This window comes from Saccopteryx bilineata, chromosome 4 (assembly GCF_036850765.1).
Source record: "Saccopteryx bilineata isolate mSacBil1 chromosome 4, mSacBil1_pri_phased_curated, whole genome shotgun sequence".
NCBI classification, from domain to species: domain Eukaryota; kingdom Metazoa; phylum Chordata; class Mammalia; order Chiroptera; family Emballonuridae; genus Saccopteryx; species Saccopteryx bilineata.
In genome coordinates, this window is record NC_089493.1 from 79,612,251 (window position 1) to 79,626,637 (window position 14,387).

At 40.6% G+C, this 14,387-nt stretch overlaps 1 protein-coding gene across 12 annotated transcripts in view; it reads right to left on the bottom strand.

The window, feature by feature from the left end:
- Positions 1 to 619: 619 nt before the first annotated feature.
- Positions 620 to 14,387, bottom strand: part of MGA (MAX dimerization protein MGA) — a 196,763-nt gene continuing 182,995 nt past the window's right edge. For 11 of the 12 annotated variants that reach the window (XM_066276990.1, XM_066276986.1, XM_066276985.1 and 8 more), the window contains 5 exons: positions 11,370 to 11,576; positions 10,236 to 10,347; positions 9,721 to 9,954; positions 8,460 to 8,633; positions 620 to 5,886 (listed from right to left, as the gene is read on the bottom strand). In XM_066276990.1, the coding sequence (XP_066133087.1) occupies positions 4,610 to 5,886; positions 8,460 to 8,633; positions 9,721 to 9,954; positions 10,236 to 10,347; positions 11,370 to 11,576 (2,004 nt within the window). In that variant the 3' untranslated portion in view covers positions 620 to 4,609. The remainder of the gene's footprint in view (positions 5,887 to 8,459; positions 8,634 to 9,720; positions 9,955 to 10,235; positions 10,348 to 11,369; positions 11,577 to 14,387) is intronic. The other variant, XM_066276984.1, reaches the window with a different exon arrangement.

Here is a 14,387-nt window from a genome sequence, read left to right on the forward strand (position 1 = left end):
AGGTGGTGGCGCAGTGGATAGAGCGTCGGACTGGGATGCGTAAGGACCCAGGTTCGAGACCCCGAGGTCGCCAGCTTGAGCGCGGGCTCATCTGGCTTGAGCAAAGAGCTCACCAGCTTGGACCCAAGGTCGCTGGCTCCAGCAGGGGGTTACTCGGTCTGCTGAAGGCCCACGGTCAAGGCACATGTGAGAAAGCAATCAATGAACAACTAAGAAGTCGCAACGCGCACAATGAGAAACTGATGATTGATGCTTCTCATCTCTCTCCGTTCCTGTCTGTCTGTCCCTGTCTATCTCTGCCTCTGTAAAAAAAAAAAAAAAAAGAACCAACCAATGAATGCATGAATGAGTGGAGCAACAAACTGATATCTCTCTCTCTAAAAATTCATAAATAGCCCTGGCCAGGTAGCTCACTAAGATGGTAGGTTCAATCCCAGTGAGGGCACACCAATGAGTGCATAAATAAGTGAAACAAATCAATGTTTCTCTCTCCCTTTTCTCTAAAATTAAAAAAAATTTAATTATTTTTAAAAAGTACAAATAAATTCACCCTAGACTGAACATGCCAATAGGTGCAATTATAAGATCCTGGAAAACTGACAGGCTAAACATTTGCTCATCAATTCAAATATTTATTGAGCACCTTTACATGCAAGGCACTATAGGACAGCTGAGACCAATGCTTGCAGTTGGAAACAGGGTGGATCTCAAAACAATGCTTCCAAGACTGTATTCCTATTTAACAAAATCTCTTCTGACAGCAGAGTTTACAATAGAAATTCAGTAGAGCTTAGACTTGTCTCAAAATTCCCAACTCATCCCATGGTTTAGCCATCTCACATTCCACACACACCTTCATCACTGTTACTCAACACATATCTTTGTAGAGAAGTTCAAATTTAATGTACTACCTCAATTCAAAAGTTATATATATCAAATTTCTTATTTCAAAAATGCATTTTGGACTGATCTTTTTTTCTCCAAATGGCAATGAGTCTATAACCTCATCTTTTAATTTTCTCTGCATCTAGCCATTAACGTTCATGTAAAATTTCTGTAGATACATGAAGTATTGATGCTCTTACAAGTACTTTCTTCAAAACCAACAATTTTGTGCAAGAAATGTATTGATTCTTGTTTATCAACCATTCTCTATAAAGAGTACCTGAAAATGTGCCTACTCTGTGCATTTTTTAAAAAATAATCTTCTGGGCGTGAGGGATAAGGGTTATTACCATTTTTTTAGACCCGTCTTCAAAGTGCATTTACCTCTCAATTCACCTGATACCATTCCACTAGAATATCTCAACCAATATAATTTAGCAGGGGAAATAAGTATACTTCTAAACTCTGACCAAATAATAGATGGCTTGTCTGACTTTTTTCTGTATTCAAAACATTTTCAAGCTTGTTATTGAAAGGCCTACAGTCAGGCAATTTCATCAGTTTTGGGGGGAAAGACCTGCATTTACTATGAAACTAAACAAAGCTATTTGTATGAATTTATATAATTGGACTTGATCTGTGACCTAGAGTAGTTCAATCTGAAAGACTTCAATATGTATATATATATATATTTTTTTTTAAATTTTTTTGTAAGTCATGGTACTAGGTAACATATATCTTGATTTAAGATCATCTATCGTCCTTACCTGCTATGACTATGTTTATGTTCTTTTATTCCCCAGGGTAAGAGGCTCACTTGCCCTTTCCTTGCACACATTGGTACTATGAAGCTAGCCTTTCTTCACTGTAGAATGACTTCTTGAGACATATACTTGACATCAAGTTGTACAAAATCCTAAAGTCTTCATTTAAAACATACTTCAAGGATTAAAACACCAAAAACCTCCCCCAAATCGTATGTCAGAAAATTTGAAAACAGTAAGGAATTCTTATGATAAAACGACTTCAGTGGTACCTGTCTCAAACATGACTCGGTGCATTAAGACTCTACTCCAACTAAGCACAAACCTCCCAACACAAAGTCCTGCTTTAATTATTATAACTGATTTATTTACTTCAAGTTCACACATTCTGCCTTCCGCTCATCAAACTTCTTCTGTTCTTGGGTTTCTAAAAAAATAGTCATTTTTCAACAGCAAAAAAGGAAAGATATATATTTAATATATAAAAGAAAAAGCTAAATCTGACATAATTATATTCTTAAAAACATTCCATTTATTTACAGATGTATAAAAAAGGCGAATTATTGGTCTACTCATATCATGCTTCTTAGAGTTAGGATGAGAGCTCACTATTCTTCAGATTCCTCAACTTCTCTCGCTCAATTACATCTTTCACAATTACACATGTAATTTTCATAAATCAGTTTCTCCTGGGGTAAGGTGAAAGGTTAGGACTTTCTGGATATTCTGGATTTCTGTCAAACTGCAGGATTGTTCTGAAGACTGAGCCCTCCTCAGAATAGCCAATAACTTCCTAGTTCTAAGAGCTCTTAAAAACACCGTATCTTGGGGGTTTGTAATGACATCTGCAGCCTTCCTTGATCACCAGGAACCATCTCTTATTTCCACCTTTGTACATCTCTGAGACAAATTATCTTTCCATCAAAAACTGATTTCTACCTGTTTGTCTATAAAAAAGTGAACAGTGTTCAGAAGCAGAATGGTCCTTCTTTTCCTGAGGAGTATTCGCTCACTTGCCTGTTCCTTTGCTAACTCTCAAAAGCCATAACAAGGGCTTTGGGAAGTCAGGAGGAAATGTGAGGACAAGCAAGGAAAGAATGGGAAACTGCTATACCTGGATTAAAGTACTAGCAACTCTCCAAGGACAATTATTAGCAGGGAAGACAGGTGCTGGACTCCTTGGCTAAGGCATGAATGAAATTTGCTGGGTATAGAGTGGAAAGGATAATGAGAAGCTAAGAGGCACTCATTACCTACTTCAAGCTTCTTCAATAATCTTAGAGGAGGGAAGGCTGAATGCTAGATGAGCAAGGTCTAGAAAGGCAAGTAGCACAAAACAAAGAATCTGCTCCCCCTGTGACTGGCAGAGGAAAATTTTCCACCCTTTTCATTCTGTTACTAGAAAGGGAACCAACCATGGAAGTAATAATTCACTGGCTAGAACCATTCCAAAGTTGGTCTCACAACCTAGGTCTGAAGATATGCTGATGGGAATTGGGATAAAGAAGGCAGGGGATGTAAAAGAAATAGCATCACCTAGGCACAGCCCAGGCACTGGAAGCTCTTGTGTTAGTGTTTAACAACACAAGCAACTCCTGTCAATGAAGACAGAACATGGGTTACATTCCAAAATATAATTATTTAAGAAAGGCAAATGCAGCAGCTAAATCCGTCTATACATTTTCAGAATAGTGATTCTTGCCCCCAAGAGTTTCCAAGAGACCCCTCAAGTGCACCATGATTATTTACAAACTAGATAGGAAACATCATTTCTATACTCAATACAAATCTCATCTTCTAGGTTGAAAACTTCAGCCTTTGAGAAATCTATGAAAACAACTATACAAAAATATAAATATATCTTTATCTTTACAGGCTGCCAGTCCTTCATACCCTGACAGCTAATGAGTGAAAAAGCTCTACAGATCATTGAATCCATGGTAGCAGATAATAAAAAATATATCTTGTGATTCAAATACTGCCGTATTTCCCTGGTAAAGAGTGCCTACTGTGACTTTCCTTTACTTAACATCCTGTGCAAGTAATAGTGAATGAAACCTTCAAGCACCAGGAGGCTGGTTTGATTTGGGAAATATCCAGCCTCACAATTTTTCATTTTGGCCACTTTCTCTGTCTGGGAAGGGAATGCTTTTCATTTTAGCTGTCTCTCAAGTGACATGATTTGTGAAAGTGGGAGGGATCCCTCTATGCCTACCTGCAAAATATATATAATATATATCCCTGGTACTATGAAATGCTCTTCTCAATGCCCAAAGACAGTAAGGGAGAATTAGTATTTTTTTTAACATCTCAAAAAATTATCTTAGTAATAAAAGTTAAAAGCATTCCTAATTTACCAGAAAGCTTGGACTGATAAGTCTGATTGAAAAGATGAGGGAATGGAAGCTACTTGGGATATGAAAGAGAATTTTGCTGAATGACACAAAGTACTTCACTTTGGTATTCCATGGTACCCATCCCTCTCTCTATTCTTGAAACACCAACTAAAAACTATCTCTTCTGGATCCCTCTGCACAAGTACACCACATTCCTTGAATTTCGCACTTAAACAACAGCTATCAACTACAGTTCAGTCCACCGCAAGTCCAAAGTCTCAAGCAGCTTCTTCTCTGGGAGGGAATAATTAGGAAACATCTATGGATCTACATAATCTTGTTACGAATTCCTTGGGTAAGAGGGGCACCTCATGTTCAGTAACGGATCACATCTTCTTAGAGAGGATGAGGAGACCCAGCACCACAAGTGAGGTAACACATTTTAACATGATCAGAATTTCAAAGCAGTAACTTCTTACACCGAGGTCAGCAACCTACCCCTTTCCCTACCATTATCCACTGCATCAAAGTCAAGGATGACAGTTCATGACACAAATAAACAGATGCCAGCAGAGAAAGGAGGTTTCTCCTCACAGCCTGGCTTCTGCCTGAAAATAAGTAAGTTCATTTCCCTGCAGAACTTGGTGAGGTCCCAGAGTTGCCCAATTTGGCCATAACAGGTGCCAATGTAGGCATCACCTTGCTCTCCCGGCATTCCTGGTCATTCCCTGTTAAGTTTATTTTGTGTCCAACTGCCCCAACTTTGGCAGCTACAGGTGCCAAACAAGGCATCACCTTGAGACTCTGACCATCTGCATCACTGGAAGGATTAGCTACTTTTAATCCTAGAGGCGCCAATTTTGGCATAGGCCTCCACAAAGTATCTGTACTGCTGTTCTCTAGGCCAGCCTTCATGTGTAGAACGGGGGGTGAGGAAACATTTTCAGGTTCTGCAGGGACTCCAGAAGTACTCTTCCCTACATCACTGACTTTCCTGTGAAAAAGAAGGGAATCTTTTATCTCAGAGTCAATAACAATCTTAAGGACATCTGGCTCAGAAGCTGGTTCTGAAATTTGTTTTTCATTCTCAGAAAAATCATCATCCTCCAAGTGCAAGAGGAGGGGACTGGCAGAGTCACTCTCCCCTTGTACATCAGGCAATTCTTTCAAACCAGTTCCCAAATGGCCAACCTGAAAATTTTCTCTGTTCCCAGGAGGAAGCTTACTGATGAAAGCCTGTCGAGCATCCCTTGGGAACTCTGTATCCATAGAGCTGGGCAGTTCCGCCAGGCTAACAGAGTCATCATTTAGTTGCTGATTAAGAAAGGCAATCTCATTGAGCAGAGATGTCAGTGTCTCATCAGTATCATCCTCATCTTCCACATTAGTTAGCAGTTCGCTGGGATCCAGTGCTGCTTCCTCTATAGCTGATGCTGCCTTTCTTAGTTCCATCTCTATGCTTGAGTCTTTGAGATCTTTCATTTTTAATTTATGAAATGGAGACTCCTTTGGCTTCAGTCTCTCTCGTCTTGATTCATTCTCTTTCCATTTATACTGAATCCCTCTCATATCACCAGAAATCATTTTGGGTAAGAAGTCTTGTGCTTCTTGCATACTGGAAACATCAACTATTTGTGGAAAACCAGAATCTTTATTTGCCAGAAAAACCTGTGTTGGACCCAATGCCATTCTGCCATTTCTATGGTTGCCTCTAGAAGAGATTCTACCTGAATCTTCAAAGGAGTTATCTTCATTCCTGACAGTGTTTTTCAGGCGGTCGGATGGCTTGCCATCAGGAACTTCATGAGAATATTTGCTGCCACTCATATCTACCAAACCTCCTTCTGTGGCCAGTGATGTCACATTAACAATTCTTGGCATCATAAATAAGTCGTCATTTTCTGGGGGGGAGAAAATTACATTTAGATCTACAGTAGTAAGCATCTCTCATTCATACCAATGACTATTTGGGGAACTGTACTTAAAATTCCAGTCTACTTTTATGAAAAAGATAGAAATACTAGTCCTTCAAATTATGGACCTAGCCTAAAAAGATAATAGATAAATTCCAATCAAAAGACTATTTAAAAAAAGTATTTGATATTCCATCATTAATAAAAGTTCTATTTAATTATTTTATAGAAATGCTCCCCAAGGTAATTTTTTTTTTTAGATGGAGGCCTTAAAGGTTCTCCAAATCCATTTTTTAAATGTCTATTTTATTGATTTTAGAGAAAGAGGAAGGGAGAGAGAGACAGAGACAGAAACACTGATCTGTTCCTATATGTGCCCTGACTAGGGATCAAACCAGCAACCCTGTGCTTTCGCATGATGCTTTAGCCAACTGAGCTATCCAGCCAGAGCCCCAAGATAATTCTTTTGTGTGTGTGTGTGTGTGTATTTTTCTGAAGCTGGAAACGGGGAGAGACAGTCAGACAGACTCCCGCATGCACCCGACTGGGATCCACCCGGCCCGCCCACCAGGGGGCGATGCTCTGCCCCACCAGGGCGTCACTCTGCCGCGACCAGAGCCACTCTAGTGCCTGGGGCAGAGGCCAAGGAGCCATCCCCAGCGGCCGGGCCATCCCTGCTCCAATGGAGCCTTGGCTGCGGGAGGGGAAGAGAGAGACAGAGAGGAAGGGGGGGGGGAAGCAAATGGGTGCCTCTCCTATGTGCCCTGGCCGGGAATCGAACCCGGGTCCCCCACACGCCAGGCCGACGCTCTACCGCTGAGCCAACCGGCCAGGGCCCCCAAGGTAATTTTTTATCCTGATGCAGACAGATCTTCATTCTGTTCACTCAAGTAACTTCTCTGAGGGGAAAGAGGAGCACTATAGGAAGAACTGTAAGAGAAAAAATGATACCTCCAGACTGGGTTTAGCAGTATTAGTAAGGATACTCTTGTATGTTAATAGAAACTCAGGTGCCTAAAATCTATATCATGAAAAAAAGGAACAGACTTCCTTCTCAACTCTACTCCTTATTCCCCAAAACAAGTGGCACTCAAACTGAATCAGGCCCATAATGTAGGAATACATCATCTCTGACTAAAATACAAAATTTACAAATATTAACAGTACCAAAAACTAAAACAATGACTTCTCGTCTTCCTTCTCTTACATCTTTTCAATTTTTTTCTTAGTTAGAAATAACTAGAGATCACAAAATAGTACCCAATCCCAGGTAAAAACAAAAATAAAACACAAAAAACAATCAAGCCTGACCAGGTGGTGGCCTAGTGGATAGAGCATCGGCCTGGGACACTGAGGACCGAGGTTAGAAACCTGAGGTCGCCGGCCTGAGCACTGGCTCATCTGGCTTGAGCATGGGCTCACCAGCTTTAGCATAGGGTCATAGACATGACCCCAAGGTCACTCACTGGCTTGAGCAAGGGATGACTGGCTCAGCTGGAGCCCCCTGGTCAAGGCACATAATAAAGTAATCAATGAACAATTAAGGTGCCGCAACAAAGAATTGATGCTTCTCATCTCTCTCCCCTCTTCCCATTTGTCCCTCTCTGTATCTCTCTCTCTCTCAAAAAAAAAAAAGGCCCTGGCCAGTTGGCTCAGCGGTAGAGCGTCGGCCTGGAGTGCGGGGCACCCGGGTTCAATTCCCGGCCAGGGCACATAGGAGAAGCGTCCATCTGCTTCTCCACCCCCACGCCCTCCTTCCTCTCTGTCTCTCTCTTCCCCTCCCGCAGCCAAGGCTCCATTGGAGCAAAGATGGCCCGGGCGCTGGGGATGGATCCTTGGCCTCTGCCCCAGGCGCTGCAGTGGCTCTGGTCGCAGCAGAGCAACGCCCCAGAGGGGCAGAGCATCACTCCCTGGTGGGCAGAGCGTTGCCCCTGGTGGGTGGGCCGGGTAGATCCCGGTCGGGCGCATGCGGGAGTCTGTCTGTCTCTCCGTTTCCAGCTTCAGGGAAAAAAAAAAAAAAAGGCCCTGGCCGGTTGGCTCAGTGGTAGAGCATTGGCCTGGCATGCAGGAGTCCCAGGTTCGATTCCCGGCCAGGGCACACAGGAGAAGCGCCCATCTGCTTCTCCACCCCTCCCCCTCTCCTTCCTCTTTGTCTCTCTCTTCCCCTCCCGCAGCCAAGGCTCCACTGGAGCAAAGTTGGCCGGGGCGCTGAGGATGGCTCCATGGCCTCTGCCTCAGGCGCTAGAGTGGCTCTGGTTGCAACAGAGCGATGTCCTGGATGGGCAGAGCACTGCCCCCTGGTGGGCGTGCCAGGTGGATCCCGGTCGGGCGCATGTGGGAGTCTGTCTGACTGCTTCCCTGTTTCCAACTTCAGAAAAATACCAAAAAAAAAAAAAAAAAAAAAAAAAAAAAAATCAATACCAAATGTGTTCTAAAAGGGCACATGTGGATATAAGAGTTCTTCATCATTACAGAACACATTCAAAGGCTTTCTCCGTCACTATGATACATTAGGGGTAACTCTTTTTCACTATCCATATAGGACAACACCTATGACATACCTGATTGAGCCACAGAAACACTGGCTTGAGGCTTCAAATCTGCTTCTAACAGAGCAGGAGAAACAGTTACCACTGGTCCTGAGAATAGGGGACCTTTTAAGGTGAGCAATTGTCCTTGTGGAGTCATCACGATGTTGGCAGAGGTGTGTGTAGTGTTAGAGGGTGAGGTATTTTCTGTAAGAAAGATCAGAGATTAGTTAAGGATAAAAAATCCTCAGCTAATGCAAGTGTAGCCTATGAGTCAAGGAGACATTTTTAAAACCACACACTGACTTAAAGGGCAAGAAGTAAATTACTTTCTGAACTACTTTTCACTGAATAATGGTTACCTAAATATCAGATTTCGTTACTGTTGAGGAATGAGCTATGAAACCACTTTTTCAATGGAATGCTTCTGATCACCTTGATGGTGAATCTGGATGAAAACATACACAATTCTACCTTTAGGCTTGCTTTCCTATATATACCTCTAACAAATTATTTCAAGTTTCTAGACCTCAGTTTTTCCATCTGTAAAATAAGGTGACTGGACTAAATGGCAAATCCTTTCTCAGCAATAACATCATTTGATTCTGCGATGTTAAAACTAACTCGTATTTCAGTTTCCATCACTACTATCTTAATCTTAAAAACCGGACTTCCTGGTTTATACACTAGGCTACTGAAAGAGTTAAAGAGGATATACTATTCTCCAAGGCTATAAACAAATAATGTAAAATAAGTTTTGCCTCACTTCCAAAAATAAAGATAGGAGAGGGCAGTAAGTTAAAATCAATTTACTTTGTTCCTTAATATCAATTCACTGATAGGCAATCTGATGGAAAAAAAGAGCCTGGTTCAACAAAATTAAATTTAAAAATTCTCCAATTTATTTGTCTCAGCTAGACCCAAACTTCTTACAACTGATGAGCAGAACCACAAGGAAATCAAAAGTTCATATATAAAGTCTGAAAAGATGGCAGCCTAAAAAAAATACTCAGTGAAACACTAGAGGGAAATACATATGACTATAGGCTATATCATAAGTAGGTCTTATATGTTACCATGACTGGTAACTTCTTAGGATTTGCTTCAGCATGAAAGCTAGAAACTGAAATCTAATATAGTTAATGTTTTACTTTTTATACAACCCATATTTAATTCATTCAATTACAACTAAAAGTATGGCCACAAGATGTTCAGTCCACTAAACTAAACTAAACTAAACTAATCTAAACTAATGCTTGTCTACATTGAGGAAAGCAAAGAATGTCCCTCCTACCTGTGGCCTGGTCTCTTTTCCTGGAAAGAATCAAAGGTTTCCCCTTCCTGTTATTAATAAACATCTGTCCGAGATCTACAGATGATGAAGAAGATCCTTCCTGCTGTTTGCTAGTTCTGGGAGACACATCAAACTCATCTGATCCCATCTTCTTTTTTCTTTTTTGTGCCTCTAGTGCTTGTTGTTTTGCATAAATATACTCTAGCTTCTTCAGGACCACTTCTTCTGTCTTACCTATAAGTTGACAGGGAATAAAGTGTCACTCTCTATGTGACCCCACATAATAATGAGAAATAGAGTCAACTGAAATCCAGTTGATTTAACTATATTCCCCAAAACTATGGAAGGCAAGAGTGATTATAATCCAAAAAAAAAGTCCCACCTAGTCAAAAGATAACTGTGCCATTCGCTATGGGAACCAAACCTTAAACTAAGTACTATCTGAAAGATCTACTGAGAATTTCTCCTTACTAAAGCTGTTATACTCTTTACCAGAGACCATTCACATGTCTCACCTGAAAGAGATGATACTTTCCGTATCAAAATATTCCGTTTTCGAGTCAGGAGATTTTTCTGTCCTATTAACTTGTCAGCCTGATCTGTTAGTCCCTGAATTTCGCTGAATGCCTAGAATAGAAATAATAGTATCATGTCAATCAACTGTCTCTATTGAAAAATTTAACCTACTATTTTAGAGAACTTTATAATGCCATTTAAAATAATTCATGTCTTAGAAATTATTTTTTTTGTTAAACTGCAGGTTTTCTGTCTTATAATTCTAGAGAACATAATTATTTCCAAAAAGCATCCTTTTACTCTGCTTACTTAGATTTTAATAATCAACTTTAAAATCATCTCCTAGTCTAAGTGAAATCTGGTTGAAATAACATTGTTTAGAGGGATATGAAGGCTTGCCTTGTATTTCCCTCCATGCAAACTTAAAACTTATACTCACCTGAATATTTCAGCTGTTCTTTTAAAAGGAATGTCAATTATTAAGTATGTTAAAATACCACTTATGTTGTGCTTTTCACCGAGATAAACTGTTCTAAGTGCAATGAAGAACACCAATGTAAAGCGACTGTGCTAAAGAGAGCTTACCAGGGTTTCTGACAATAGCTCTGCTGATTAAGAACCTGACTTTTAATGAAAAGCTTCTCTGACTCAACATTAAGACTTTTCCCTCTAAAGCAGGGGTCCCCAAACTGCGGCCTCGAGGCCATTTATCTGGCCCCCGCCGCACTTCCGGAAGGGGCACCTCTTTCATTGGTGGTCAGTGAGAGCATAGTTCCCATTGAAATACTGGTCAGTTTGTTGATTTAAACTTACTTGTTCTTTATTTTAAATATTGTATTGTTCCCGTTTTTTTTTACTTTAAAATAAGACATGTGCAGTGTGCATAGGGATTTGTACATAGTTTTTTTTATAGTCCAGCCCTCTAACAGTCTGAGGGACAGTGAACTGGCCCCTTGTGTAAAAAGTTTGGGGACCCCTGCCCTAAAGGATGTATTGGGCCTCATTAGTCCATATTCAGATGTTAAATACAACTCTTATTTCAATTTCCCTCAAACGGCAATATTTTTTCTTCCAATATCCCTAGAAGATTCTCTTTGTCAAGCTCTTATTTGTCATTTACATAGAACACTTACCCTAGTGAGAATGAGACTTTTGGAAACCTTGGAAGAATGAAGTAAACCCAGTGTGATTTTCAATTTTTCAAAGAGATCTCTCATTTCACCACGCCGCCGCCGCTCATTGGCAGTGTGTGTCCGGCGATAGTAAGCAAAAGCTTCTGCTTCTTTCTGTAATTTTTCACTCCAGTAATCAGGCTTTAGTTTTAGAGGCATTGGTGAAGCCTATACAAACAAAAGATTACCACTTAAGTATCTTCCACATGTACTTTCCTTCTTCCTCTATCCCAAATAGAACTGCTCTATATCGGACACCCACAATCTTCTGTCTGAACTATCGAAACAGACTCTCAATTTGTCATCTTACTACCATTCTGTCCTTCTCCAAACCTGACTTTAACAGTGTAAATTCTTTTTTTAATTTTGAAAGTGCATTTATTAAAGCTGGGGGCAGTGAAACAAGGAAGGGCTTAAAATAGAAGAAGCAATAGGAGGAGAGCCTAGGTGGGCTGCTTTGGCTCACTGGCAAATCAGAAAAAAGGAGGAATTGGAGAGGTTCAGGGGTTAGGCCAGAACGAGCTGCTATTGCCCATTGCTCCCCTGGTTCCAAGTCTCATGGGGGTCCCCTAGAATTTAGGATATGAATACCTGTGGGGGAAAAAAAGAGGAAGAAGGAAAGGGAAAGGAATAGGCATACTTCCGAGAGGGAGAGTAAGCAACAGTGTAAATTCTTAACATATAAAACTCAAACTGCACATTTTTTCAGAAAACTCTTTCTTAGCCCTCAGGATGTCTTAGGCTTCCTTTTTCTCTTATTCCATATTTCAGTTTTTAAACTTATTTATTATAAAGAAGTAATAAATGCACATAAGGTTTTAAGTATAACTATTTAAAAGGCTTAAATAAAAATCAACTGTGCCTGCACCTGTAAAGGGATCCACAGAAACATCCACTTGATGCTTTTAGGTGATTTTTCTGGTTCTTAAATCTATACCTAAATAATAAACAGTAACATAAACTTATGCTTTTTTCTTTGAGAAGGAGAAAGAGGAAGAGGAAGAGGAAGAGGAAGAGAAAGAGAAAGACAGAAAGGGAGAGAGATAAGAAACATCAACTCATAGTTGTAGCACCTTAGTTCATCGATTGCTTTCTCATATGTAGCCTGACCATGGAGCTCCAGCCAAGCCAAGGACCTTGGTCTTCAAGCCAGCAACCTTTGGGCTCAAGCCAGCGACCCCACGCTCAAGCCGGCAACCTTGGTGTTTCGGACCTGGGTCCTCAGTGTCCTAGGCTGATGCTCAATCCATTGTACCGTCTGGTCAGGCTGCTTTTCAATTTTCAATGCTGTCTACTTACTTCCTGCTACACAGATGAGGATTTTGCTCATATGATTGTCTTACTTCATTTCACCATTGCACCTTCCTAATATAGATATATCATTTATTTTAGGTCTTCTATTGATCCCTTTGCATCTTGAGTGTAATACTAATTTCAATCTCTCAATTCATCAACAACAGATAGTACCTCTTTGCAAAATGAGAATATTAGCACTCGTTATCCATCCCCTCCCCTTATCTTTTCTTCCTTTTTATCTCCCAATGTGTCATTTGTACTTAAACATTTTTCAAGACTAAAATTAAGTCTTCTATACTTTATTCACAGATTATACAAGTTTCAAAAAATCACTAACAGCAGCTAACCTATTATGACAACATGAATACTATTCATACAAATAATTACATTTCCTGTCTTCTACAGTTTAATTTTGTGTTTTTCTCTCTGATGTTTCTAGTTGTCTTCCATTGTCTGTCTTTATCATAACCCTGCTAGTACACTAAAACTCTATATAAAATCACTGTCTAGATTTCTGAAGGTAAACTCATTGAGCATTAGTATAGCATGAGAGAATAAAAGATACAAGATAGGAAGAAAATTAATATCAGGTATAAATATGGCAAAACACTACAAATTTGCATGTAAAACCCATAGATTATACAAATAAGCTATCATGAAATTCTTATATCTGAAAAAAGTTTTAAAATAAATGAAAAATATAGTAATATATACAAAATAATTACAAGTAAATAAGAATCATGTGATCTCAAAAACCAGATCAAACTCAAACCAATAATACCAAGTGGTTTTTGAAAGGATCTGAATACCACCCTCCAACTCAACCCAATTCTCCATCACTGTCTCTCTTTTTTTTTAGGTGAGAGGAGGGGAGATAGTGAGGGAGATTCCCACATGCCCCCAACTGAGATCTATGTGGCAACCCCATCTGGGGTCAATGCTGGAGTACAGAGCTATTTTTTTTAGCGCCTGCAGCTGATGTGCTCCAACAAAGCTTCCTCAGTGCCCAGGGCCACACTCAAACCAATCAAACCAATGGCTACACAGAAAATGAGAAAGAGAAGAAGCAGAGGGAGGGGTAGAAGCAGATGGTTGTTTTTCCTGTGTGCCCTGACCAGAAATTGAACCCAGGACGTCCATATGCTGGGCAGACACTCTATCCACTGAGCCACCAGCCAGGGCCTCTCCAGCACTGTCTCTGTCTCTTACATCCCTGGTCGGCAAACTGCAGCTCATGAGCCGCATGCAGCTGGTTCTTTGGCCCCTTGAGTGTGGCTCTTCTGTCAAACTCGTTGACTAATGAGTTTGCTGATCACTGTCTTAAATTAGGAAGACAGAATAAATAGCCTGACCACACGGTGCACAGTGGGTAGAGTACTGGACTGGGACATGGAGGACCCAAGTTCAAAACACCGAGGTCGCCAGCTTGAGCACAGGCTCATCTGGTTTGAACAAGGCTCACCAGCTTAAACCCAAGGTCAAAGGCTTGAGCAAGGGTGTCACTCGGTCTGCTGTAGCCCCCTGGTCAAGGCACATATGAGAAAGCAATCAATGAGCAACTAAGGTGCCACAATGAAGAATTGATGCTTCTCATCTCCCTCTCTCTTTCGGTCTCTCTCTCTCTCTCTCTCTCTCTCTCTCACACACACACACACACACACACACACACACACACAGAATAGC